Source organism: Ictalurus furcatus, chromosome 29, assembly GCF_023375685.1.
Source record: "Ictalurus furcatus strain D&B chromosome 29, Billie_1.0, whole genome shotgun sequence".
Classification (NCBI taxonomy): Eukaryota; Metazoa; Chordata; class Actinopteri; order Siluriformes; family Ictaluridae; genus Ictalurus; species Ictalurus furcatus.
Window position 1 is genome coordinate 6,935,599 of NC_071283.1, and position 23,138 is coordinate 6,958,736.

Consider the following 23,138-nt stretch of genomic DNA (forward strand, 5'->3'; position numbering starts at 1 on the left):
AATGCCAGCCAGCCGGCCCAAAAGCCAGCCACCCAAAAAATCCAGCCAAAAAGTGAGCAAGCCTGCCTGCCTGCCAGCCAGCCAGTCAGCCACCCAGACCGCCAGCCAGCCGGCCCAAAAGCCAGCCACCCAAAAAATCCAGCCAAAAAGTGAGCAAGCCTGCCTGCCTGCCAGCCAGCCAGTCAGCCAAAAAAACCCAGCCAGCCAAAAAAACAGCCAGCCAGTCAGCCAAAAAGCCAGATAGCCAGCCAGTCAGCCAAAAAACCAGCCAGCCAGCCAGTCAGCCAAAAAACCAGCCAGCCAGCCAGTCAGCCAATATGCCAGCCTAAACGCCAGCCAGTCAGCCAAAAAGCTAGGCAGCCAAACAGCCAGCCAGGCAGTCAAAATGCCAGCCAGGAAGTGAAAAAGCCAGCCAGCCATCCCAAAAGCCAGCCAGCCAAAAAGTGAGCCAGCCAGTCAGCCCAAATGCCAGCCAGCCAGCCCTAAATTCCAGCCAGCCAGCCCAAAAGCCAGCCACCCAAAAAAGCCAGCCTGCCAGTGAGCCAGCCAGCCTAAAAGCCAGCCAGTCAGTCACCCAGACCGCCAGCCAGCCCAAATGCCAGCCAGCCGGCCCAAAAGCCAGCCACCCAAAAAAATCCAGCCAAAAAGTGAGCAAGCCTGCCTGCCAGCCAGCCAAAAAACCAGCCAGCCAGTCAGCCAAAAAACTAGCCAGCCAGCCAGCCAGTCAGCCAATATGCCAGCCTAAACACCAGCCAGTCAGCCAAAAAGCTAGGCAGCCAAACAGCCAGCCACTCAGTCAAAATGCCAGCCAGGCAGTGAAAAAGCCAGCCAGCCAAAAAGCCAGCCTAAAAGCCAGCCAGACCGCCAGCCAGCCCAAATGCCAGCCAGCCAGCCCTAAATTCCAGCCAGCCAGCCCAAAAGCCAGCCATCCAAAAAAGCCAGCCAAAAAACCAGCCAGCCAGTCAGCCAAAAAGCCAGCCAGCCAGCCAGTCAGCCAAAAAACCAGCCAGCCAGCCAAAAAGCCAGCCAGCCAGCCAGTCAGCCAAAAAACCAGCCAGCCAGTGAGCCAAAAAGCCAGATAGCCAGCCAGTCAGCCAAAAAGCCAGCCAGCCAGCCAGCCACCCTCAAAGCCAGCCAGCCTGTCAGCCAAAAAGCCAGCCAGCCAAAAAGCCAGCCAGTCGACCAAAAAGCCAGTCAGGCAAAAAGGCAGTCACCCAAAAAGCCAGCCAGCCAGTCAGACAAAAAGCCAAAGAGACAAAAAGCCAGCCAGTCGACCAAAAAGCCAGTCAGGCAAAAAGGCAGGCAGCCAAAAAGCCAGCCAGCCAGTCAGCCAAAATTCCAGCCAGTGAGCCAAAATGCCAGCCAGTCATCCAAAAAGCCTGTCAGCCAAACAGCCAGCCAGTCAAAAACCAGCCCAAGAGCCAGCCAGTCAGCCTGCCAAAACGCAAGCCAGCCTGCCAAAAAGCGAGACACCCAGCCCAAACTCCAGCCAGCCAGCCAGCCAGCCTCAAAGCAAGCCACCCACAAAGCCAGCTAGTCAGCCAAAAAGCCAGCCAGCCAACCAAAAAGCCAAGCAGCCAGCCTCAAAGCAAGCCACCCACAAAGCCAGCCAGCCTGCCAAAAAGCCAGCCAGCCTGCCAAAAAGCCAGCTGGCCAGCCCAAACGCCAGCCAACCAGTCAGAAAAAAAAGCCAGCCAGGTAATCAGCCAAAATGCCAGCTAGCCAGCCAGTCATCCAAAAAGCCTGCCAGCCAACCATTTAGCCAGCCAAAAATCCAGCCAGCCAAACAGCCAGCCAGCCAAAATAGCCAGCCCAATAGCCAGCCAGTCAGCCAAAATGCCTGCCAACCAGTCTGCCAAAACATCAGCCAATGAGCCAGCCCGTCAGCCCAAAAGCCAGCCAGCCAGCCAAAAAACCAGCCAGCCGGTTAACCATAAAGCCAGCCAGCCACAAATCCAGCCAGTTATATAGCCAAAAAGCCAGTGAGCCAAAAAGCGAGCCAAAAGCCAGTCAGGAAAAAAGGCAGTCAGCCAAAATGCCAGCCAGTCATCCAAAAAGCCTGTCAGCCAAACAGCCAGCCAGTCAAAAACCAGCCCAAGAGCCAGCCAGTCAGCTTGCCAAAACGCAAGCCAGCCTGCCAAAAAGCGAGACACCCAGCCCAAACTCCAGCCAGCCAGCCAGCCAGCCAGCCTCAAAGCAAGCCACCCACAAAGCCAGCCAGCCAGCCAAAAAACCAGCCAGCCGGTTAACCATAAAGCCAGCCAGCCACAAATCCAGCCAGTTATATAGCCAAAAAGCCAGTGAGCCAAAAAGCGAGCCAAAAAGCCAGTCAGCCAAAAAGCCAGCCAGCCAACCAAAAATCCAGCTAGCCAGCCTCAAAGCAAGCCACCCACAAAGCCAGCCAGCCTGCCAAAAAGCCAGCCAGCCTGCCAAAAAGCCATCTGGCCAGCCCAAACGCCAGCCAACCAGTCAGAAAAAAAGCCAGCCAGCCAATCAGCCAAAATGCCAGCTAGCCATACATTCAGCCAGCCAAAAATCCAGCCAGCCAGTCAGCCAAACAGCCAGCCAGCCAGCCAAAATAGCCAGCCCAATAACCAGCCAGTCAGCCAAAATGCCTGCCAACCAGTCTGCCAAAACGTCAGCCAATGAGCCAGCCAGTCAGCCCAAAAGCCAGTCAGCCCAAAAGTCAGCCAGCCAGTCAAATAGCCTACCAGCCAAAAAGCCAGCCAGCCAGCCAAAAAACCAGCCAGCCAGTTAACCATAAAGCCAGCCAGCCACAAATCCAGCCACTTATATAGCCAAAAAGCCAATCAGCCAAAAAGCCAATCAGCCAAAAAGCCAGCCAGTCAGCCATCCAAAAACCAAGCCAGTCAAAAATCCAGCCCAAAAGCCAGCCAGCCAGCCAGTCGGCCAGCCAGCCCAAAAGCCAGTCGGCCAGCCAGCCCAAAAGCTAGCCAACAAGCTATGCAAAAATCCAGCTAGACAGCCCAAAAAGCCAGCCAGCCACAAAATGAGCCAGCCAGCCAGTCAGCCAAAAAGCCAGCCAGCACAAAAAGCTTCCAGGTTGCTCTCGCAGGAGTATCAGACTTAGAGTTATCATCTTTTTATATTGTCCTGCCTTTCACTAGGACAAAAGAGGGCAATGTTGGAAAGTTTCTATTCTCTATTCCCTCAGATATGTAGTAGCATGTTTAGGTTATAGTTTGATTTCTGTCTCATGAACTTTTCTAGACCTGTCTGTGATATACGTGCCAGTTAACATGTCACCATAGGAACTTCTTGCATAAGATGTTTTTCACATACATGGCCAGTCAGTTTAACTGCCATACTATTTCAACATCATTACGCCTATGCATGGCTATTTGTACCTCTGTATATGTATATAAACCTGTGAAATCTTTAATAAATCAGGAAGTCTCTGTGTGTCTCTCTGTGTGTCACCCTGTGTGTCAGTGTGGTTCAATCAGACTTTCTCCGAGCTCATATACGCTCTAAGGCAAACCACATCTGCACGGTAGCATAGAGAAGAGAAGCACTCTACTTTTAACACAGAAAGGCTGAAAAGGCTAACAGAGGGAAGCAGGATTGACTTTGCCAAATCCCTACAGCCAGCTAGCCAGACAGCTCAAAAAGCCAGCCAGCCAAAAACCCAGCCAGCCAGTGAGCCAAAAAGCCAGCAAGCCAGCCTGTCAGCCAAAAACCAGAAAGCCAGCCAGCCAGTCAGCCAAAACGCCAGTCAGTCAGCCATCCACAAAGCTAGCCAGCCAGCCCAAAGGCCAGCTAGCCAGCCAGCCCAAAGGCCAGCTAGCCAGCCAGCCAGCCCAAAAGCTAGTCAGCAAGCCAGCCCAAAATCCAGCCAGCCAGCCAAAAAGCCAGTCAGCCCAAAAGCCAGCCAGTTAGCCAAAAAGCCAACCAGCCCGCCACAAAGCCAGCCAGCCAGCCAGCAAGCCAGCCAACCCAAAAGCCAGCCTGCCAGTCAACCAAAATGCCATCTGGCCAGCCTGCCAAAACGCCAGCCAAAAAGCTGGCCAGTTGACCAAAAAGCCAGTCAGGCAAAAAGGCAGTCAGCCAGAAAGCCAGCCTGCCAAAAAGCCAGCCAAAAAGCTGGCCAATCGACCAAAAAGCCAGTCAGGCAAAAAGGCAGTCAGCCAGAAAGCCAGCCTGCCAAAAAGCCAGCCAGTAAGCCAGCCAAAAAGCCAGCCAGCTGAAAATGCCAGCCAGCCAAAAAGCCAGCCAACCGGCACAAATGCCATCCAGCCACCCAAAAAGCAAGCCAAAAATCCAGCCAGCGAGGCAGCCACAAAGCCAGGCAGCCAAAAAACCAGCCAGGCAGCCAGCCTAAAAGCCAGCCAGCCAATCAGCCAAAATGCCAGCTGGCCAGCCAGCCACAAAGCCAGCCAGTATACCCAAAAGCCAGTCAGGCAAAAAGGCAGTCAGCCAGAAAGCCAGCCTGCCAGTCAACCAAAATGCCAGCCGGCCAGCCTGCCAAAAAGCCAGCCAAAAAGCTGGCCAGTTGACCAAAAAGCCAGTCAGGCAAAAAAGCAGTCAGCAAGAAAGCCAGCCTGCCAAAAAGCCAGCCAGTAAGCCAGCCTAAAAGCCAGCCAAAAAGCCAGCCAGCTGAAAATGCCAGCCAGCCAAAAAGCCAGCCAGCCGGCACAAATACCATCCAGCCACCCAAAAAGCAAGCCAAAAATCCAGCCAGCGAGGCAGCCACAAAGCCAGGCAGCCAAAAAACCAGCCAGGCAGCCAGCCTAAAAGCCAGCCAGCCAATCAGCCAAAATGCCAGCTGGCCAGCCAGCCACAAAGCCAGCCAGTATACCCAAAAGCCAGTCAGGCAAAAAGGCAGTCAGCCAGAAAGCCAGCCAGCCAAAAAGCCAGCCAATAAACCAGCCTAAATGCCAGCCAGGCTGCCAGCCAGCCAAAAAGCAAGCCAGCCAGCAAAAATGCCAGCCAGCCACCCAAAAAGTCAGCCAGCCAGCCAGGGAGCCAAAAAGACTGCCAGCCATCCATCCAAAAAGACAGCCAGCACTCCAAAAAGCCAGCCAGCCTAAAAGCTAGCCAGCAAGCCAAAAATCCAGCCAGCCCAAAAAGCCAGCCAGTCAATCAGCCAAAAAGCCAGCCAGCCAGCCCAAAAGCCTGCCAGCCAGCCAATTAGCCAAAAAGCCAGCCAGCCAGGCAGCCAAAAAGCCAGGCAGCCAAAAAGCAGGCCAGCCAGCTAAAAAGCCAGCCAGCCCCCCAAAAAGTCAGCCAGTCAGCCTAAAAGCTAGCCAGCAAGCAAGCCAAAAATCCAGCCAGCCCAAAAAGCCAGCCAGTCAATCAGCCAAAAAGCCAGCCAGCCAGCCCAAAAGCCTACCAGCCAGCCAATTAGCCAAAAAGCCAGCCAGCCAGGCAGCCAAAAAGCCAACCAGCCAGCTAGCCAATCAGCCAAAAAGCCAGGCAGCCAAAAAGCCAACCAGCCAGCTAAAAAGCCAGCCAGTCGACCCAAAAGCCAGTCAGGCAAAAAGGCAGTCAGCCAGAAAGCTAGCCAGGCCGCCAGCCAGCCCAAATGCCAGTCAGCCAAAAAGCCAGCCAACCAAAAAGCCAGCCAATAAGCCAGCCTAAATGCCAGCCAGGCTGCCAACCAGCCAAAAAGCAAGCCAGCCACCCAAAAAGTCAGCCAGCCACCCAAAAAGTCAGCCAGCCCCCCAGGGAGCCAAAAAGGCTGCCAGCCAGGCAGCCAAAAAGTCAGCCAGCCAGCCATCCATCCAAAAAGCCAGCCAGCCAGCCCAAAAAGCCAGCCAGTCAATCAGCCAAAAAGCCAGCCAGCCAGGCAGCCAGCCAAAAAGCCAGTCAGCCAGCCAGCCTAAAAGCTAGCCAGCAAGCAAGCCAAAAATCCAGCCAGCCCAAAAAGCCAGCCAGTCAATCAGCCAAAAAGCCAGCCAGCCAGGCAGGCAACCAAAAAGCCAACCAGCCAGCCAGGCAGCCAAAAAGCCAACCAGCCAGTTAAAAAGCCAGCCAAAAAGCCAGCCAGTCGACCCAAATGCCAGTCAGCCAAAAAGCCAGCCAACCAAAAAGCCAGTCAGGTAAAAAGTCAGTCAGCAAGAAAGCCGACCAGCCAGTAAGCCAGCCTAAACGCCAGGCAGGCCGCAAGCCAGCCCAAATGCCAGCCAGCCAAAAAGCCAGGGAGCCAGAAAGACAGCCAGCCAGGTAGCCCAAAAGCCAGCCAGCCATCCAAAAAGCCAACCAGCCAAAAAGCCAGTCAGCCAAAAAGCCGACCAGCAAGCCAGCCCAAATGCCAGCCAGCCAGCCAGCCAGCCCAAAAGCCACCCAGCCAGCCAGCCTAAAAGCTAGCCAGCAAGCCAGCCAAAAATCCAGCCAGCCAACCCAAAAAGCCAGCCAACCCAAAAAGCCAGCCAGCCCAAAAGCCAACCAGCCAGACCAAAAGCCTGCCAGCCAGCCAATAAGCTAGCCAGCTAGCCACAAAGCCAGCCAGCCACAAAGCCAGCCAGCTAGCCATCCAATAAGCTAGCTACAAAGCCAAAAAGCCAGTCAGCCAAAAATCCAGCCAGCCAGCCAGCCAAAATTCCTGCCAGCCAGCCAGCCAAAAAGCCAGCCAGTCAGCCACAAAGTCACTAAAAAAGACAGCCAGCCAAAAATCCAGCCAGTCAACCAGCCAAAAAGCTAGTCAGCCAGCCAGCCCAAAAGCCAGCAAGCCAACCAGCCCAAAAGCCATCCAGCCAAAAAGCCAGCCAAAAATCCAGCAAGCCAGCCCCAAAGACAGCCAGTCAGAGAGCCAAAAATCAATCCAGCCAGCCAGCCAGTCAGCCAAAATGACAGCCAGCCAGCTTAAAAGCCAGCCAGCCAGTCAGACAAAAAGCCAGACAGCCAGTTAGCCACAAAGCCAGCCAGCTAGAGAGCCAAAAATCCAGCCAGCCAGACAGTCAGCCAAAATGACAGCCAGTCAGCTTAAAATCCAACCAACCAGCCAGTCCAAAAGCCAGCCAACCACCCAGCCAACAAGTAAAAGAAGCCAGCCAGCCAGCCAGCCAGCCACAAATCCAGCCAGCCAGCCAAAAAGACAGCCAGCCAAAAATCCGGCCAGTCAGCCAGCCAAAAAGCTAGTCAGCCAGCCAGCCCAAAAGCCAGCAAGCCAACCAGCCCAAAAGCCATCCAGCCAAAAAGCCAGCCAAAAATCCAGCCAGCCAGCCAGTCAGACAAAATGACAGCCAGCCAGCTTAAAAGCCAGCCAGCCAGTCAGACAAGAAAGCCAGACAGCCAGTTAGCCAAAAAGCCAGCCAGCCAGCCACAAAGCCAGCCAGCTAGAGAGCCAAAAATCCAGCCAGCCAGCCAGTCAGCCAAAATGACAGCCAGTCAGCTTAAAATCCAACCAACCAGCCAGCCCAAAAGCCAGCCAACCACCCAGCCAACAAGTAAAAGAAGCCAGCCAGCCAGTCAGCCAGCCAGTCAGCCAAAAAGCCAGCCAGCCAGCCCAAAAAGCCAGCCCGCCAGCCTGCCAAAACACCAGTCGGCCAGCCCGCCAACCTGCCAAAAAGTCAGTCAGCCAAAAAGCCAGCCAGCCAGCCAGTCAGGCCAAAAGCCAGATAGCCAGCCAGTCACCCAAGAAGCCAGCCAGCCAGCCCAAAAAGCCAGCCCGCCAACCTGCCAAAAAGTCAGTCAGCCAAAAAGCCTACCAGCCAGCCAAAAAGCCAGCCCGCCAGCCTGCCAAAACGCCAGTCAGCCAGCCAAAAAGCCAGCAAGTCAGCCAGCCAGCCAGTCAGCTAGCCCAAAAGCCAGTCAAAAAGCCAGCCAGTCAGCCAAAAAGCCAGCCAGCCACCCAAAAAGCCAGCTGGCCAGTCAGAAAAAAAAGCCAGCCAGCCAAAAAGCCAGCAAGTCAGCCAGCCAGCCAGCCAGTCAGGCCAAAAGCCAGATAGCCAGCCAGTCACCCAAGAAGCCAGCCAGCCAACCCAAAAAGCCAGCCCGCCAGCCTGCCAAAACACCAGTCAGCCAGTTAGCCCAAAAGCCAGCCACCCAGCCAGTCACCCAAAACACCAGCCAGCCAGCCAGCCCAGAAAGCCAGCTAGCCAGCCCTAAAGTCCACCAGCCAGCCAATAACCCAGCCAGCCACAAAGCCAGCCAGCCAAAATGCCAGCCAGCCAGTTAGCCAAAAAGCTGGAAAGTCATCTAGCCAAAAAGCCAGCCAGTCACCCAAACAGCCAGCCAGGTAAAAAGCCAGCCAGTCATCCAAAAAGCCAGCCAGCAAGCCACAAAGCCAGTCAGCCAGCCAGCCACAAAGCCAGCCAGCCAGCCAGCCACAAAGCCAGCCAGCCAGCCAAAAAGCCAGTCAGCCAGTCAGCCAGCCAGCCCAAAAGCCAGTCAGCCAGCCCAAAAGCCAGCCAGTCAGCCAGCAAAATAGCCAGCCATAAAGCCAGCCAGCCACAAAGCCAGCCAGCCAGCCACAAAGCCAGTCAGCCAGCCAGTTAGCCAGCCAAAAAGCCAGCAAGTCAGCCATAAAGCCAACCAGCCATAAAGCCAGCCAGCCAGCCACAAAGCCAGCCAGCCAGCCAGCCAGAAAGCCAGCCAACCAGTTAGCCCAAAAGCCAGCCACCCAGCCAGTCACCCAAAACACCAGCCAGCCAGCCAGCCCAAAAATCCAGCTAGCCAGCCCTAAAGTCCACCAGCCAGCCAATAACCCAGCCAGCCACAAAGCCAGCCAGCCAAAATGCCAGCCAGCCAGTTAGGCAAAAAGCTGGAAAGTCATCTAGCCAAAAAGCTTAAAATCCAACCAGCCAGCCAGTCCAAAAGCCAGCCAACCACCCAGCCAAGAAGCCATCCAGCCAGTCAGCCAGCCAGTCAGCCAAAAAGCCAGCCCGCTGGTTGGCCAAAAAGCCAGCCAGTCAGTCGGCCAAAAAGCCAGCTAGCCAGTCAGCCAAAATGACAGCCAGCCAGCTTAAAATCCAGCCAGCCAGCCAGCCAACCAGCCAGCCAGCTAGTCAGCCAAAAAGCCAGCCCACTGGTCGGCCAAAAAGCCAGCCAGCCAGTCAGCCAAAAAGCCAGCCAGCCAGGTAGCCAAAAAGCCAGCTAGCCAAAAAGCCAGCCAGCCAGCCAGCCAGTTAGTCAGCCAGCCAAAAAGCCAGCCAGCCAGCCAGTCAGCCAAAAAGCCAGCCAGCTTAAAAGCAAACCAAACTGCCAGCCCAAAAGCCAGGCAGCCAACAAGCCAGCAAGCCAGCAAGCCAAGAAGCCAAGAAGCCAGCCAGTCAGCCAAAAAGCCAGCCAGCCAGTCGGCCGAAAAGCCAGCCAGCCAGATGGCCGATAAGCCAGCTAGCCAAAAAGCCTTCCAACCAGCCCAAAAGCCAGACAGCCAGCCAGTCACCCAAAAAGCCAGCCAGCCAGCCTGCCCAAAAAGCCAGCCAGCCAGCCCAAAAGTTGACCAGCCAGTCACAAAGCCAGCCAGCCAAAATGCCAGCCAGCCAGCCCAAAAGCCAGCCAGTCAGCCAAAATGCCATCCAGCCAGTCAGCCAAAAAGCTAGACAGTCATCCAGCCAAAAAGCCAGCCAGTCACCCAAACAGCCAGCGAAAAAGCCAAAAATTTAGCCAGTCAGCCAGCCTGTCAGCCAGCCAAAAAGCCAGCAAGTCAGCCATAAAGCCAACCAGCCAGAAAGCCAGCCAACCAGTTAGCCAAAAAGCCAGCCACCCAGTCAGCCAAAATGACAGCCAGCCAGCTTAAAATCCAACCAGCCAGCCAGCCCAAAAGCCAGCCAACCACCCAGCCAACAAGCCAAAATGCCAGCCAGCCAGCCCAAAAGCCAGCCAGTCAGCCAAAATGCCATCCAGCCAGTCAGCCAAAAAGCTAGACAGTCATCCAGCCAAAAAGCTAGCCAGTCACCCAAACAGCCAGCGAAAAAGCCTTCCAGCCAGCCAGCCAGCCAGCCAAAAAGCCAGCAAGTCAGCCAGCCAGCCAGCCAGTCAGACAAAAAGCCAGCCAATAAGCCATCCAGCCAGTCAGCCAAAAAGCCAGCCACCCATTCAGGCAAAAAAGCCATTCAGCTAGTCAGCCAGCAAAAAAAGCCAGTCCAAACGCCAGCCAAAAATCCAGCCAGTCAGTCAGCCAAAAAGCTAGTCAGCCAGCCAGCCAAAAAGCCAGTAAGCCAGCAAGCCAACCAGCCCAAAAGCCAACCAGTCAGCCAGCAAAATAGCCAGCCAGCCAGCCAGCCAGCCAGCCCAAAAGCCAGCAAGCCAGCCATAAAGCCAGCCAGCCACAAAGCCAGCCAGCCAATTAGCCAAAAATCCAGCCAGCCAGCCACAAAGCCAGCCAGCCAGCCCAAAAGTCAGCCAGTCAGCCAAAAAAGGCTGCCAGTCAGCTGAAAAGCCAGATAGCCAGCCAGTCACCCAAAAAGCCAGCCAGCCAAAAATTCAGCCAGTCAGCCAGCCTGTCAGCCGGCCAAAAAGCCATCCAGCCAAAAAGCCAGCCACCCAGCCAGTCATCCAAAATGTCACCCAGCCAGCCAGCCCGCCAGCCAGCCCGCCAGCCAGCCAAAAAGCCAGTCAGCCAAAAAGCCAGTCACCCAAAAAGCCAGCCAGCCAGCCATCTCTAAAAGCCAGCTAGCCAACCAATAAGCCAGCCAGCCACAAAGCCAGTCAGCCAAAATGCCAGCCAGACAGCCAGCCAGCCCAAAAGCCAGCCAGTCAACCACAATGCCAGTCACCCAAAAAGCTAGAGTCATCCAGCCAAAAAGGCAACCAGTCATCCAAAATGCCAGCCAGCCAAAATGCTAGCCAGCCAGCCAGTTACAAAGCCAGCCAGCTAGATAGCCGCAAAGCCACCCAGCCAGCCAAAAAGCCAGCCAGTCAGTCAGCAAAAATGCCAGCCAGTCAGCCAAAAAGCCTTCCAGCCAGCCAAAATGTCTGCCAGCCAGCCAGCCCAAAAGCCAGTAAGCCAGCAAGCCAACCAGCCAGCAAGCCAGCCAGCCACAAAGTCAGCCAGCCAGTCATCCAAAATGCCAGCCAGCCAAAATGTCTGCCAGCCAGCCAGCCCAAAAGCCAGTAAGCCAGCAAGGCAACCAGCCAGCAAGCCAGCCATAAAGCCAGCCAGCCACAAAGCCAGCCAGCCAGCCAGCCAGCCACAAAGTCAGCCAGCCAGTTAGCCAAAAAGCCAGCCAGCCAGCCACAAAGCCAGCCAGCCAGTCAGCCAAAATAACAGCCAGCCAGCTTAAAAGCCAACCAGCCAGCCCAAAAGCCAGCCAGCCAACAAGCCAAGAAGCCAGCTGGCCAACCAGCCAGCCAAAAAGCCAGCCAGCCAGTCAGCCAAAAAGCCAGCCAGCCAGTCAGCCAGTCGGCCAAAAAGCCAGCCAGCCAGTCAGCCCAAAAGCCAGCTAGCCAAAAAGCCAGCCAGTCAGCCAAAAAGCCAGCCAGTCAGCCAGCCAGCCAACCAGTCAGCCAAAATGCCAGCCAGCCAGTCAGCCAACAAGCCAAGAAGCCATCCAGCCAGCCAGCCAAAAAGCCAGCCAGTCAGCCAGCCAAAAATCCAGATAGCCAGCCAGTCACCCAAAAAGCCAGCCAGCCAAAAAGCCAGCCAGCCAGCCAGCCCAAAATCCGACCAGCCAGCCAAAAAGCAAGCCAGCCAGCCAAAGAGCCGGCCAACCACAAAGCCAGCCAGCCAAAAAGCCAGTCAGACAGTCAGCCAAGAAGCCAGCCAGCCAGTTAGCCAAAATGCCAGCCAGCCAGCCAGTCAGCCAAAAAGCCAGCCAGTCAGCCAGATAGCCAAAAAGCCAGCCAGCCAGCCAGCCGCAAAGCCAGCCAGCCAGATAACCAAAAAGCCAGCCAGCGACACAGCCAGTCAGCCAGCCAAAAATCCGGCCAGCCAGTCAGCCAAAAAGCCAGTCAGCCAAAATGCCAGCCAGCCAAAAAGCCAGCCAGTCAGCCAGCCAAAAATCCAGATAGCCAGCCAGTCACCCAAAAAGCCAGCCAGCCAAAATGCCAGCAAGCCAGTCAGCCAAAAAGCCAGCTAGCCAGCCAGCCAGCCAGCCCGAAATCCAGCCACCAAGACAAAAATTCCAGCCAGCCAGCCAGCCAGCCAGCCAGCCAAAAAGCCGGCCAACCACAAAACCAGCCAGCCAGTCAGCCAGCCAGTCAGCCAAAAGCCAGTCAGCCAAAAAGCCAGACACTCATCCAGCCAAAAAGACAGCCAGTCAGTCAAAAAGCCAGCCAGACAGCCAGTCAGCCAGTCAGCCATCCAGCCAGCCAAAAAACTGGCCAACCACAAAACCAGCAAGCCAGTCAGCCAAAAAGCCAGTCAGCCAAAAAGCCAGTCAGCCAAAAAACCAGACCCTCATCCAGCCAAAAAGACAGCCAGTCAGCCAAAAAGCCAGCCAGACAGCCAGACAGTCAGCCAGCCAGTCAGCCAAAAAGCCTTCCAGCCAGCCAGCCAGCCAAAAAGCCAGCCAGCCAAAAAGCCAGTCAGCTAGTCAGCCAAAATGCCAACCAGCCAGTTAGACAAAATGCCGGCCAGCCAAAAACAACCAGCCAACCAGGCATCCAGTCAGCCAGCCAGTCAGTCAGCCAAAAAGCCAACCAGCCAAAAAGCCAGCCAGTCAGCCAGATAGCCAAAAAGCCAGCCACGAGCCGCAAAGCCAGCCAGCCAGATAACCAAAAACCCAGCCAGCGACACAGCCAGTCAGCCAGACACAAAGCCAGCCAGCAGATAACCAAAAAGCCAGCCAGCCAAAAAGTCAGACACTCATCCAGCCAAAAAGACAGCCAGACAGCCAGCCAGTCAGCCAAAAATCCAGCCAGGCAGGCAGGCAGCCAGCCAGCCAGCCAAAAAGCCAGTCAGCCAAAATGCCAGCCACCCAGTTAGCCAAAATGCCAGGCAGCCAGGCAGCCAGCCAGCCAGCCAACCAAAAAGCCAGCCAGCCAAAAAGCCAGTCAGCCAAAATGCCAGCCACCCAGTTAGCCAAAATGCCAGCCAGCCAAAAAGCCAGCTAACCAGGCATCCAGTCACCCAGCCAGTCAGTCAGCCAAAAAGCCAACCAGCCAAAATGCCAGCCAGTCAGCCAGAAAGCCAAAAAGCCAGCCACAAGCCACAAAGCCAGCCAGCCAGCCAGTCAGCCAAAAAGCCAGCCAGTCAGCCAGATAGCCAAAAAGCCAGCCAGATAACCAAAAAGCCAGCCAGCGACACAGCCAGTCAGCCAGCCGCAAAGCCAGCCAGCAGATAACCAAAAATCCAGCCAGCCAAAAAGCCAGCCAGCCAAAAAGCCAGACACTCATCCAGACAAAAAGACAGCCAGTCAGCCAAAAAGACAGCCAGACAGCCAGCCAGTCAGCCAAAAATCCGGCCAGCCAGGCAGTCAGCCAGCCAGTCAGCCAAAAAGCCAGCCCGTCAGCCAAAAACCCGGCCAGGCAGTCAGCCAAAAAGACAGCCAGACAGCCAGCCAGGCAGCCAGCCAGCCAGTCAGCCAAAAAGCCAGCCCGTCAGCCAAAAACCCGGCCAGGCAGTCAGCCAAAAAGCCAGCCAGCCAGCCGGCTAAAAAGCCAGCCAGCCACAAAGCAAGCCAGCCACAAAGCCAAAGATCCAGGCAGCCAGCCACAAAGCCAGCCAGACAGTTAGCCAAAATGCCAGCCAGCCAGCCAGCCACAAAGCCAGCCAGCCAGATAACCAAAAGGCCGCCAGCCAAAAAGCCAAAATTCCAGTCAGCCAAAAGGCCAGCCAGTCACCCAAAAAGCCAGCCAGCTAAAAAGCCAGCCACAAAGCCAGCCACAAAGCCAGCCAGACAGACAGCCAAAAATCCAGCCAGCCACAAAGCCTGCCAGCTAGTTAGCCAAAAGCCAGCCAGCCAGCCAGCCAAAATGCCAGCCAGCCAGTCAAAAAGCCAGCCAGCCAGCCAAAAAGCCAGCCAGCCAAAAATCCAGCCAGCCATCCAGCCAAAAAGCCAGCCAGCCAGCCAGCCAGCCAACCCAAAAGCCAGCCAGCAAGCCAGCCAAAAATCCAGCCAGCCAGCCCAAAAAGTGAGCCAGCCCAAAAGCCGACCAGCCAGCCAAAAAGCCAGCCAGCCAGCCAAAAAGCCAACCAGCTAGCCAGCCACAAAGCCAGCCAGCCAGTTAGCCAAAAAGCCATCCACCCAGCCAGCCACAAAGCCAGCCAGACAGTTAGCCAAAAAGCCATCCACCCAGCCAGCCACAAAGCCTGCCAGCTAGTTAGCCAAAAGCCAGCCAAAAAGCCAGCCAGCCAGTCAGCCAAAAAGCCAGCCAGCCAAAATCCAGCAAGCCAAAAAGCCAGTCAGCCAAAATGCCAGCCAGCCAGCCAGCCCAAAAGCCAGCCAGTCAGCCCAAAAGCCAGCCAGCCAGTCAGCCAAAAAGCCAGCCAGCCAAAAAAAACAGCTAGCCAGCCAGCTAGCCAATCACAAAGCCAGCCAGCCAAAGAGCCAGCCAGCCAGTCCAAAAGCCAGTCAGCCAGCCCAAAAGCCAAGCATTAAGCCGAAACTCCTGAGCTGTCAGGCAATACAAAAGTTGCCAGCAGTGGCATCCCTTCATCCTTGAAGATGGCCTGATCACCCATGGCAGAGAATCCGCATTGATTTTGTGGAAAAAGACAAACAAACAGTTTTTCCTAGTAATGATTGACAGCCATTCAAAATGGCTAAAGGTCATTCCATTGTCATCTATTATATCCTCACTCACCATTGAGGCACTCTGAGGGCTATTTGCAGCCTGTGGGTTACCTGACAAGGTGGTCTCTGATAATGACCCACAGCTCTTATAGGCTGAGTTCACAGAGTTCATAAAAAAAAAAGGGAATTAAATCAAACATACACATGTTCCAGACTATCATCCTGCCTCGAATGGAGATGTATAGAGATCTGTTCAGATGCTGAAGCATGCACTCCTGAAAAGAGTTTTGGGGAAACAGGGTAAACAGTTGCTTTCACTTAAGTAGTGGCAAACATAGACTGGTAAACTTCTTGATAATGTACTGTAGTACAACTCATACAGTCACTGGAAAAACACCATCAGAACTATTTCGAAAACACCACATCAGAACACTGAAGCCGGATTTGACCAAATATGTCCAAGAAAAACAACTAGAGCAAAAGAAACAGCATTACCAAGGAAAAGGTGTCCTATGATTATTTGCAGAGGAGGAACAGGTGCATGTCTGAAATTTCAGAGGAGGACAGGAGAAATGGTTGCGAGCAACTGTGATAGAGAGAAAAGAAGTTACCTTATACATGAGGGTCAGAGAAAGTGCACTGTGCATGTGAATCACATGTTTCCAGAGGAACCTGGAGAAGGACATATTCCACTGGGGTGCTGAAGATACAGCATCCAAACAAAATCCCAGACGACAACAGAGAAAACTTGGAACTTCTTCTTGTAAAAAAGCCTGCCATGTCGGTCATTGCACTGGATCCCGTCAGGGAGGCAGAAGCTTTGATCACTCTGGATTCAGTGAGGGTACCTGTTTCCTGAGCAACCTGGATGCAGATATTCACATAGAATTCACACTGCTTCAAAAAGGCTGGATTTATAAATTGTTTGTAAATAACTGTTAAGTATTTGTTTTGTTGTTTGGAACAGGGTTTCTGAAGTTTGACATGTAACCTGAAGTTTGTTAAGAGTTGTGGTGTTCATGTTTTCATAGTCAAAATATACACTGCTCAAAGAAATCAAGGGAACACTTAAATCACACATTGGATTTCAAGGAATAAAATATTAAAGTTGAAAATCTTTACTTAAATACATTGTGTAATTCCTTGAGAACAAAATGATGCGACAATGGTCAATGGAAGCCAAAATCAACAGATTCAAAGGCTAGATCAGGCTAGATTCAAAATCACACTGAAAATCAAAGTAAAAAAAATTACAGGCTGATCCTACTTGGATGAATTCCATCACGGCAACTCATAATGTCAGTTAGTAGTGCGGGCCCTGGGTTCCATGTCATCACATTCCGTTTTTAATTTTGTAAGGCTCTGGCAGTGCTCCTCCTGTTCCTCCTTGCACAAAGGAGCAAATACTCTTGGTCCTGTTGATGGGTTTTTGCCCTTCTATGGCCCTGTCCAGCTCTCCTCATGTAATGGCCCGTCTCCCGGTATCTCCTCCATGCTCTTAAAACTGCTGGGAGACACACCAAACCTCCTTGCAATGGCATGTATGGATGTGCCATCCTGGAGGAGCTGTATTACCTGTGCAACCTGATTGGGTTGCAGGTACTGCCTCATGCTATAAGAGGTGACAAGGACCCTAACAAAACACAAAACTAGAGACAAATCAGTCAGGAAGGATAAGGAGAGAGCACTTGTCTGTGGCCACCACCTGCAAAAAAATTCCCTTTTTGGAGGTTGTCTTGCTTTTTGTCTCTCCAGTGCACCTGTTGTCACTTTCATTTGCACCAAAGCAGGTGAAACTGATCACTTATGCTTCCAAATGGGACAGATTGATATCCCTGAAGTTTAATTGACTTGGTGTTATACTGTGATGATTAAGTGTTCCCTTAATTTTTATTGAGCAGTGTATATGAGTTTGCAAAGCAATGTGTGTGTATGTGTGTGTGTGTGTGTAATGATTGCCAGGTAAGTGTAATCAGTAGTCAGGTGAGGTAGAATGTGATGTAACGTGTAACCTGGGTGCTGTAGTCCGGACTGGTCATGTTTGCAGGCTCAAGGTGTTCTGGGAATTGAAGTTTACCATTGACATTCAAACAAACTCAACAAAACAATTATTTTTTTAGAAGAATCACTTGAATTTACAATAAATCAAATATGCTGTAAAAATAATATATGTTTTCAGTTGTAAGGTATAGGAGACCCACATGTTAATATGTGCAAGTAATTTTTTATGACTTGTACAAAGGAATCATTTATGTAAATGTGGAGTCAAACAACTATTTTGATGACAAATAATTTAACACAATTATTAATTACCATTTTATTAATGATTATTAATGAAAATTAGAATTAAACAATTACTATTACTTAAAAAGGTAATTATAAGGAACCTGGAGGAAACTCTCACAGACATGGAGAGAACTTGTGAAAAACCACAAAGACAGTAACTTGAGCTCAGGATTGAACTGGTGACCCGGGAGCTGTGAGGGAACAATGATACCCACTGCATCACTGTGCCACTCCTGTTATGCAATATGTAAGCAATGAATCAATCAGCTTTAAAAGTTGTCAGACTGTTGCATCTAATCAAATATATACACAAGGCAGGTTTAAAGAAGTATAACCCCAGTTTGTTCTCCGCCATGACCAATCTGATATATTGCTGATCATTATAATAAACCCATACTATCACAATTTCCAAAATTTAAAACACAGTTTACCTGAACATCTGCAGTAAATGATGCCCTTTTGCCATTCAGTTATAAGCAGTGCCAAATTAATTGCATAATTTTTAAGTTCATGAGCAGAGGCTAAAGTGCTTAGTTCAACTTGTGTTTCTGTGGGCTCTCTGCTCTCCATCATACTTCATGTGAGTTGTGAAACTCCCTTTTTTGTTCCAACAAAATTATATATTTACAAAAAAAAATAAAGTTGTACAATATAAGATTTGATTCTGATTTGGTAAAAACATTTTTTTTTTGCACAACTTGCCTGCTTTAAGAGCTTTGTGAGCAACTGCAATTTTCTTGATAATATTTTTCTGTTAAATAAATCCAATTAAAATTAAATGCAGCAATACACTCTTTACTTTTGATATTAATAGTGTAGGTAGTAGTAGATATGAGAATTGTGTGTAATGAAGCAAATTCCAGAATGCACAAAAGATTTATGGTTGATATTAGGCAATGCATTAAGGCCCAACAGTAGCCACACACAGGACTGCTGAATGGTGCTCAGCGCGGCAAAATACCACCATCCAGCAGCCGCGGGGAGAATATAAAAGGGCGATCCGCTCCCAAAGGGACAGAAGGCTCTCCAGGCACGTGCACTAATCCGTACTGTGTTTTTTCCCATACGAGATCGATGCGAGCACGTTCGCCTTACACCTCCAGGGTCCGGGGTTCGGTGGCCCTGTGTGTGCTGCGGGGGTTTCCTCCGGATACTCCGGTTCCTCCCCCAGTCCAAAGACATGCATGATAGGTTGATTGGCGTGTCTAAAGTGTCCGTAGTGTAAAAATGTGTATGTGATTGTGCCCTGCGATGGACTGGCACCCTGTCCAGGGTGTACCCCGCCTTGTGCCCGATGCTTCCTGGGATAGGCTCCAGGTTCCCCGTGACCCTGAAAAGGAGTAAGCGGTAGAAGATGGATGGATGGAGATCGATGCGATCGGAGACTCTGCCCCCTGACTGCACCCGCGGCACTGCCTGACGGAAAATAAAGGGATCCCTGCCACTCGGGAAAACCCCCGCACGACGCCGGCAGCCCCGCGACGACTGAGCGCTTCATCTCACGGTCACCCTTGTGCACACACACACATGCATACACCCATACACTCTCACGGACTTTTGTAAATAAAATTCCCCAAGTGTTCACCCGAAGCAGCCTCCTGTGTGTCTGTGTTCTGCCACCGCTGACTAAATTCCCTACAAAATACATAAAACTTACACTATAACAAAGATGCATGAAAGATACTTGAAAGTCACGGCACAGTAATAAAGAAAATTAGATAGGGCTAGCCCTCCTTGTGTGTTAGGTTTACAGAGGTGATGTTTGGAAATTCTATGTGCTTTATATGCCCAGATGAAAGGAACCAGGATAGGATCCATTTAAAAAAAAAAGGATTTAGGCAGAAATACAGGAATGCTCTGCACAGTGTATAAAAATTGTGGGAGAAATATCATACTAATTTCATTGACCCTACCCAGAAGAGACACAGGAAGTGTTCTCCAGAACTTGACCATGGATTTAAACTTCGGCAACAGGGCTTGAAAATTGGCCTTAACCAAATTGGTAAACTTTATCACCTCAATTCCTAAATATGTGAATTGTTCTGAAGCAATCTTAAAGGGCAAGTGATAAAGATATGAAGAATCTTTGATAGCAACATTAACACACTTATCCCAATTAATTTTGTATCCTGCAAATGTACCAAAGGAATGAATCAAATTAAGGATATTTGGAATGCTAATTTTGGGCTCAGAATTAAATAAGATTATGTAATCTGCATTAGGGCTGCAACTAATGATTATTTTCATAATCAATTAGTTGGGTGATTATTTTTTCGATTAATCGGATGGAGGGCAAACTTTCTGTACCATTTTTTTTGTTTATTTAAAATAAAGTCCACAAACTGAGTGTTACAAATATAAACTGCAGACTAAAACTTTACACAGCTGTTTATCTAATTACATAAGACCGAAAAGAACCCAATTCACACAGACACACACCAAAATATATATCATTAATCTAGGACTGTAGTTTAATTCAGTGCTTTTTGTGCATCCATAAAAATAATGCATAAATACTTTATGTACTATATTGCTATATTATATAAGTATTTTATTTATATATATATATATATATATATATATATATATATATATATATATATATATATATATATATATATATACACACACACATACAATTTTATATTATCTAATAGGATTTATGCGTTATTTTTATGGATGCACAAAAAGCACTGAATTAAAGTACAGTAGTAAATTAATAAAATCTCACTTACACTGCAGCTTGTGGTTTCTGTTACTCGCTGCCTTTAGACAGATATTACTTCTGTTTACTTCTGGTCATAATGTTTTAATTAGACATTACAGTTCTTACTCGCACTCTCACTGCGAGTGAGGATCAACGCAGCCTTGTTACTAATAGATCACTTCCGTTATAATAAACGACAGAAGTTACACTGCAAGCACGCAAATACACCATATAATGACAATAAACTGGAATTAAACTAAACCTTTTAAGCAAGTTGCACCAGTTTCCCCTGCCCCTTGCACACAGTTGTCATCCATCACCGTTGTGCTTCCCTGCTTCACAAACTCTCCTTTGTAAAGTTTGCAGGTTACAGTCTGCAAACACAGTCTACAGTCTACACAGTATTTAATATAAAATGCTTCACTGCCTTAGAAGACTTGGAGGTCGCACACTTTCTTCCTCAGTCACTGGACGATTACTCCTCCGTCTGATGGTGTCTGAGGTCATGTTGGGCATAAACAGTAAACTGAAGAAAGTCATTGTTGGTGACTCTGGGTATCTGCTAAAGATAGCAGCATCACATTACGTGCATATGACATTATGTGCCACTGACAGGGAAACAGCATATACTACCGGTTAGTAAAAAAAACCTGCTAGTCTTCCATTTGAGATATTACCCTTCTAAAATTCACTAGATGCTAGAGTATATAATGCATAGTGTAAGTGTATAGTACGGCATTTGGGACACAACTTTAGAATTTACTCTCCGGAGCGTGTTTTCGGAATAGAAGTAACGGAATGAGTAAATGTGCCCCGTGCCGCGTCGATTTTCTTCTCCAGCGTCGCCATCTCCCCCACAAACTGCGGTTAAACCAGCCACTCCTCCATGAGCATTTAACTAAATCCTAAAATGCCAACCCCACATTATTTAAAAAAAACAAACAAAAACTTAAACTGGCTCTTACACCTCTACTCTGTGCACTTTGCTTCTCTAGAACTCAATTATAAATCTTGCATGGTAGCACTAAAAGGATAAATGTAAATGTAATTGAAATCTAGCCACACAAATTTTTAGAAGCGCAGCTTTTCCATACATAGTGCTAACAGCGCCGAAAATGATTATTTTAAATGTAAGTAACAAATCCAGAAAAACCAAAAATGTACAGCAGTTCTGAGTTTACAGTCTAAACGATTTTAAAATTATTTATTATAAAATGGCAAAATCAATCGAGTTTAAATAGACATTGTGAAGCATTCAATTGAATAAAAATAAATTTACTAAAAATCTTTTAAGAAACAATATGGTTGTTGCTGCTGCAGTTGTTATTATAAATCTAACCATAAATACATTTTTAAAACGTGCATATGGTTAATTTCACAGAGGAAGTCTGACGCCAAAACATGAATATTTTACTTCACCTTAAGGCTGAAGTAAAAGGGACATTTCAAATTGGTAGACAATCAAACCAAATCAGATCAGTTCATAGGGACCTATTACCAATCTCTCTTTTAATTCTGTTTTAACCTTGCACAGACCCACTCCGAGATTCAATCGCAAGTAGCACTGGGTCGTTACTCGCCATTGAAATAACCTCTTCAGGCAAGCGTGGGGTCTCGGCCAAACTTTCTCCCTCAACGCCATCTTTTTTCCTCGTCTCTTCGAAGGCATTAAAAGGAGCAACGTGAAGTTGATGTTGAATGTATACAACACTGTACATGCTTTGAAATCACAGATGAGCTTTACGTTGTCTTGTTTTAATGAAATTTGTGTGAAAATCAACAGAGCTGCACAAAACACATCTTACTCCATCGTCAACCTCGAAGTCTCATCATAGGTTGTAATTTTAAATGTAATGTAAATGTGACAGGCCAAGATCTCGTCATCGCCCTAGAGAATTCTCTGAACACACCATCTGACAATGCACAAAACCTAGATGTGGTAATGGAAATCCATCTTTTGACTAATATTCTTCCAACCTGATTCTCTTATTTTGCTAAGCACTGAAACCAGCATCAAACCTGCACAGAATGTATTATTGTTGTTGGATGTGATTACCTACAAACAAGCAAAATCAGTAAGTTTAATTTCAAAAGCATTTTAATGACTTTGCACATATTTATAACAGATAGGCTAAAAGGCTACAGGTGCAGATCCATCCACATGAGGTCTCGGTCCATGTTTTACATAAGAACCAGCAAGCCCCAGAGGCAATATGGCATTATTCTGATTGTGCAATAATGATGAAAAGGTATTGTTACAGTAGTTACACTGACAGATTGCGCCCTATTTATAAGGTAGCCAGAAAAAGTAGCGAAACGAGAACAGATGGTGCTATACCCAACAAGCAAGCAGTTGTTTTTTTCAGTCCCTACCCCAGAAATAACACAATCCATTTCTATACTTAACAAATGATGCCTTTTAGGAGTTACAATACACATCTATTTTCATATTTTACTCTAAATACTCTTTAAACACACATTTAATATATTGCAACTCAAGTACAAGAAGAAAAAACTATTTAAAAAAATGTTTTTTATCCTTGATAAAAGTATTCCTTCATAATTAACCAACATTCTGACCATTCACATCATGAACATATCAAACATTTCAGCAAAAGCTAATTTTGGCCACTATTTTGTGGGTTTGCATTGAGATGCATTTGCTTCATACTAAGCTCTTTAATACAGAAACTGCCCTTTAAGGAAACTTATAATGGCTAATGCTTTTATTAGTAATGTAAATTCACCAGCAGGTTAACAACTCAACGGAGTCTAAAGCACCACTGCCCTCCATCAGTAAACGCCTCACAAAACTGAGGGCAGATCCTACAAACATCACACACAAAACGAGAGAGAAGAAAAAAAACTAGCGAGACTTAATTGCACTAAAGCAGATATACTGAACAAAAGCAAGTACAAAGAAAGAAAAGATGATACATGGAAAGAAAGCTTATTAATTATAATAAATTGTCTCTGAGACTTAGGAATGATTTACAGATGACTGCTCAAAGCACCTCATAATCTAAGAACCCTAAAATATTCTCAAGCTCCTTCCTTTTAAACCAAAAAAAGAAAAGAAAAAAAAAGGGGGGGGAAAAAAAAAGAGCCTACTCAGAGGTGTCTCAGGCACCAAGTGTGGACTTTTGTCTCTGAACTTTTGCGTGGTGTTCCGCTTCAGGAAGAGGATGAAAGAGAAGGAAAAACAAACAAACAAAAAACTGCTGGGAAACATCTATTTCTTCTTGAAGAGGCTGAAGCGCTTCTCTTTGTCTTTCTCCCGCTTGCCAGGGCTGGACTCAGCACCCATGCTTACAGAGGTGGGCAGGGTTTGAGTGCGTCCTGAGGCGGGAGTGCTATGGCTGCTGATCTCGGAGGGTGTCTTGCATGAGATCGCCTGGATCCATGAGTTCATCTCCTCCTGAGGGAACAGAGAGGTAGGGAGAGAGAACAAGGTACAAAATATATATCATGCCTTAGTGTGTTACAGCTATTTTTTCAGTTCTATTTTTTTACAGTTCTATTTTTTCTCTCCCATTTATGCCTATTAGGGGTGTAACACAATG

General features: G+C 49.2%; 5 protein-coding genes across 7 annotated transcripts in view; 4 read left to right on the forward strand and 1 right to left on the reverse strand.

The window, feature by feature from the left end:
• The window catches only part of LOC128604015 (uncharacterized), a 2,461-nt gene extending 837 nt beyond the window's left edge, over nucleotides 1–1,624 (forward strand). Inside the window, exon 2 of the mRNA XM_053618788.1 lies at nucleotides 1,055–1,624. Coding sequence (XP_053474763.1) covers nucleotides 1,055–1,537 — 483 coding nt within the window. The 3' untranslated portion in view covers nucleotides 1,538–1,624. The remainder of the gene's footprint in view (nucleotides 1–1,054) is intronic.
• An 8,047-nt stretch (nucleotides 1,625–9,671) lies between these two features.
• Nucleotides 9,672–10,435, forward strand: LOC128604497 (transcriptional regulatory protein AlgP-like). Its single transcript, XM_053619667.1, has one exon. The coding sequence runs from the start codon at nucleotides 9,760–9,762 to the stop codon at nucleotides 10,339–10,341; it is 582 nt and encodes a 193-aa protein (XP_053475642.1). The 5' UTR covers nucleotides 9,672–9,759; the 3' UTR covers nucleotides 10,342–10,435.
• A 982-nt stretch (nucleotides 10,436–11,417) lies between these two features.
• Nucleotides 11,418–11,992, forward strand: LOC128604017 (transcriptional regulatory protein AlgP-like). The gene has a single exon (XM_053618789.1). It carries the CDS (start codon nucleotides 11,418–11,420, stop codon nucleotides 11,982–11,984), a length of 567 nt encoding a protein of 188 aa, XP_053474764.1. The 3' UTR covers nucleotides 11,985–11,992.
• Nucleotides 11,993–12,813: 821 nt separating this feature from the next.
• Nucleotides 12,814–14,157, forward strand: LOC128604018 (transcriptional regulatory protein AlgP-like). Its single transcript, XM_053618790.1, has 2 exons — nucleotides 12,814–12,923; nucleotides 13,140–14,157. Exons 1-2 carry the CDS (start codon nucleotides 12,814–12,816, stop codon nucleotides 14,047–14,049), a joined length of 1,020 nt encoding a protein of 339 aa, XP_053474765.1. The 3' UTR covers nucleotides 14,050–14,157.
• A 6,818-nt stretch (nucleotides 14,158–20,975) lies between these two features.
• Nucleotides 20,976–23,138, reverse strand: part of LOC128604062 (spectrin beta chain, non-erythrocytic 1-like) — a 106,520-nt gene continuing 104,357 nt past the window's right edge. For all 3 annotated transcript variants that reach the window (XM_053618836.1, XM_053618835.1, XM_053618838.1), the window contains one exon: nucleotides 20,976–22,993. In XM_053618836.1, coding sequence (XP_053474811.1) covers nucleotides 22,808–22,993 — 186 coding nt within the window. In that variant the 3' untranslated portion in view covers nucleotides 20,976–22,807. The remainder of the gene's footprint in view (nucleotides 22,994–23,138) is intronic.

Coding starts and splice junctions, on each gene's coding strand:
- LOC128604017 (XM_053618789.1), top strand. CDS start 11,418: ATGCCAGCCAGCCAGTCAGCCAACAAGCCAAGAAGCCATCCAGCCAGC.
- LOC128604018 (XM_053618790.1), top strand. CDS start 12,814: ATGCCAGCCACCCAGTTAGCCAAAATGCCAGGCAGCCAGGCAGCCAGC. Junction 12,924..13,139: donor GCCAAAATGCCAGCCACCCA/GTTAGCCAAAAT, acceptor ATAACCAAAAAG/CCAGCCAGCGACACAGCCAG.
- LOC128604497 (XM_053619667.1), top strand. CDS start 9,760: ATGCCAGCCAGCCAGCCCAAAAGCCAGCCAGTCAGCCAAAATGCCATC.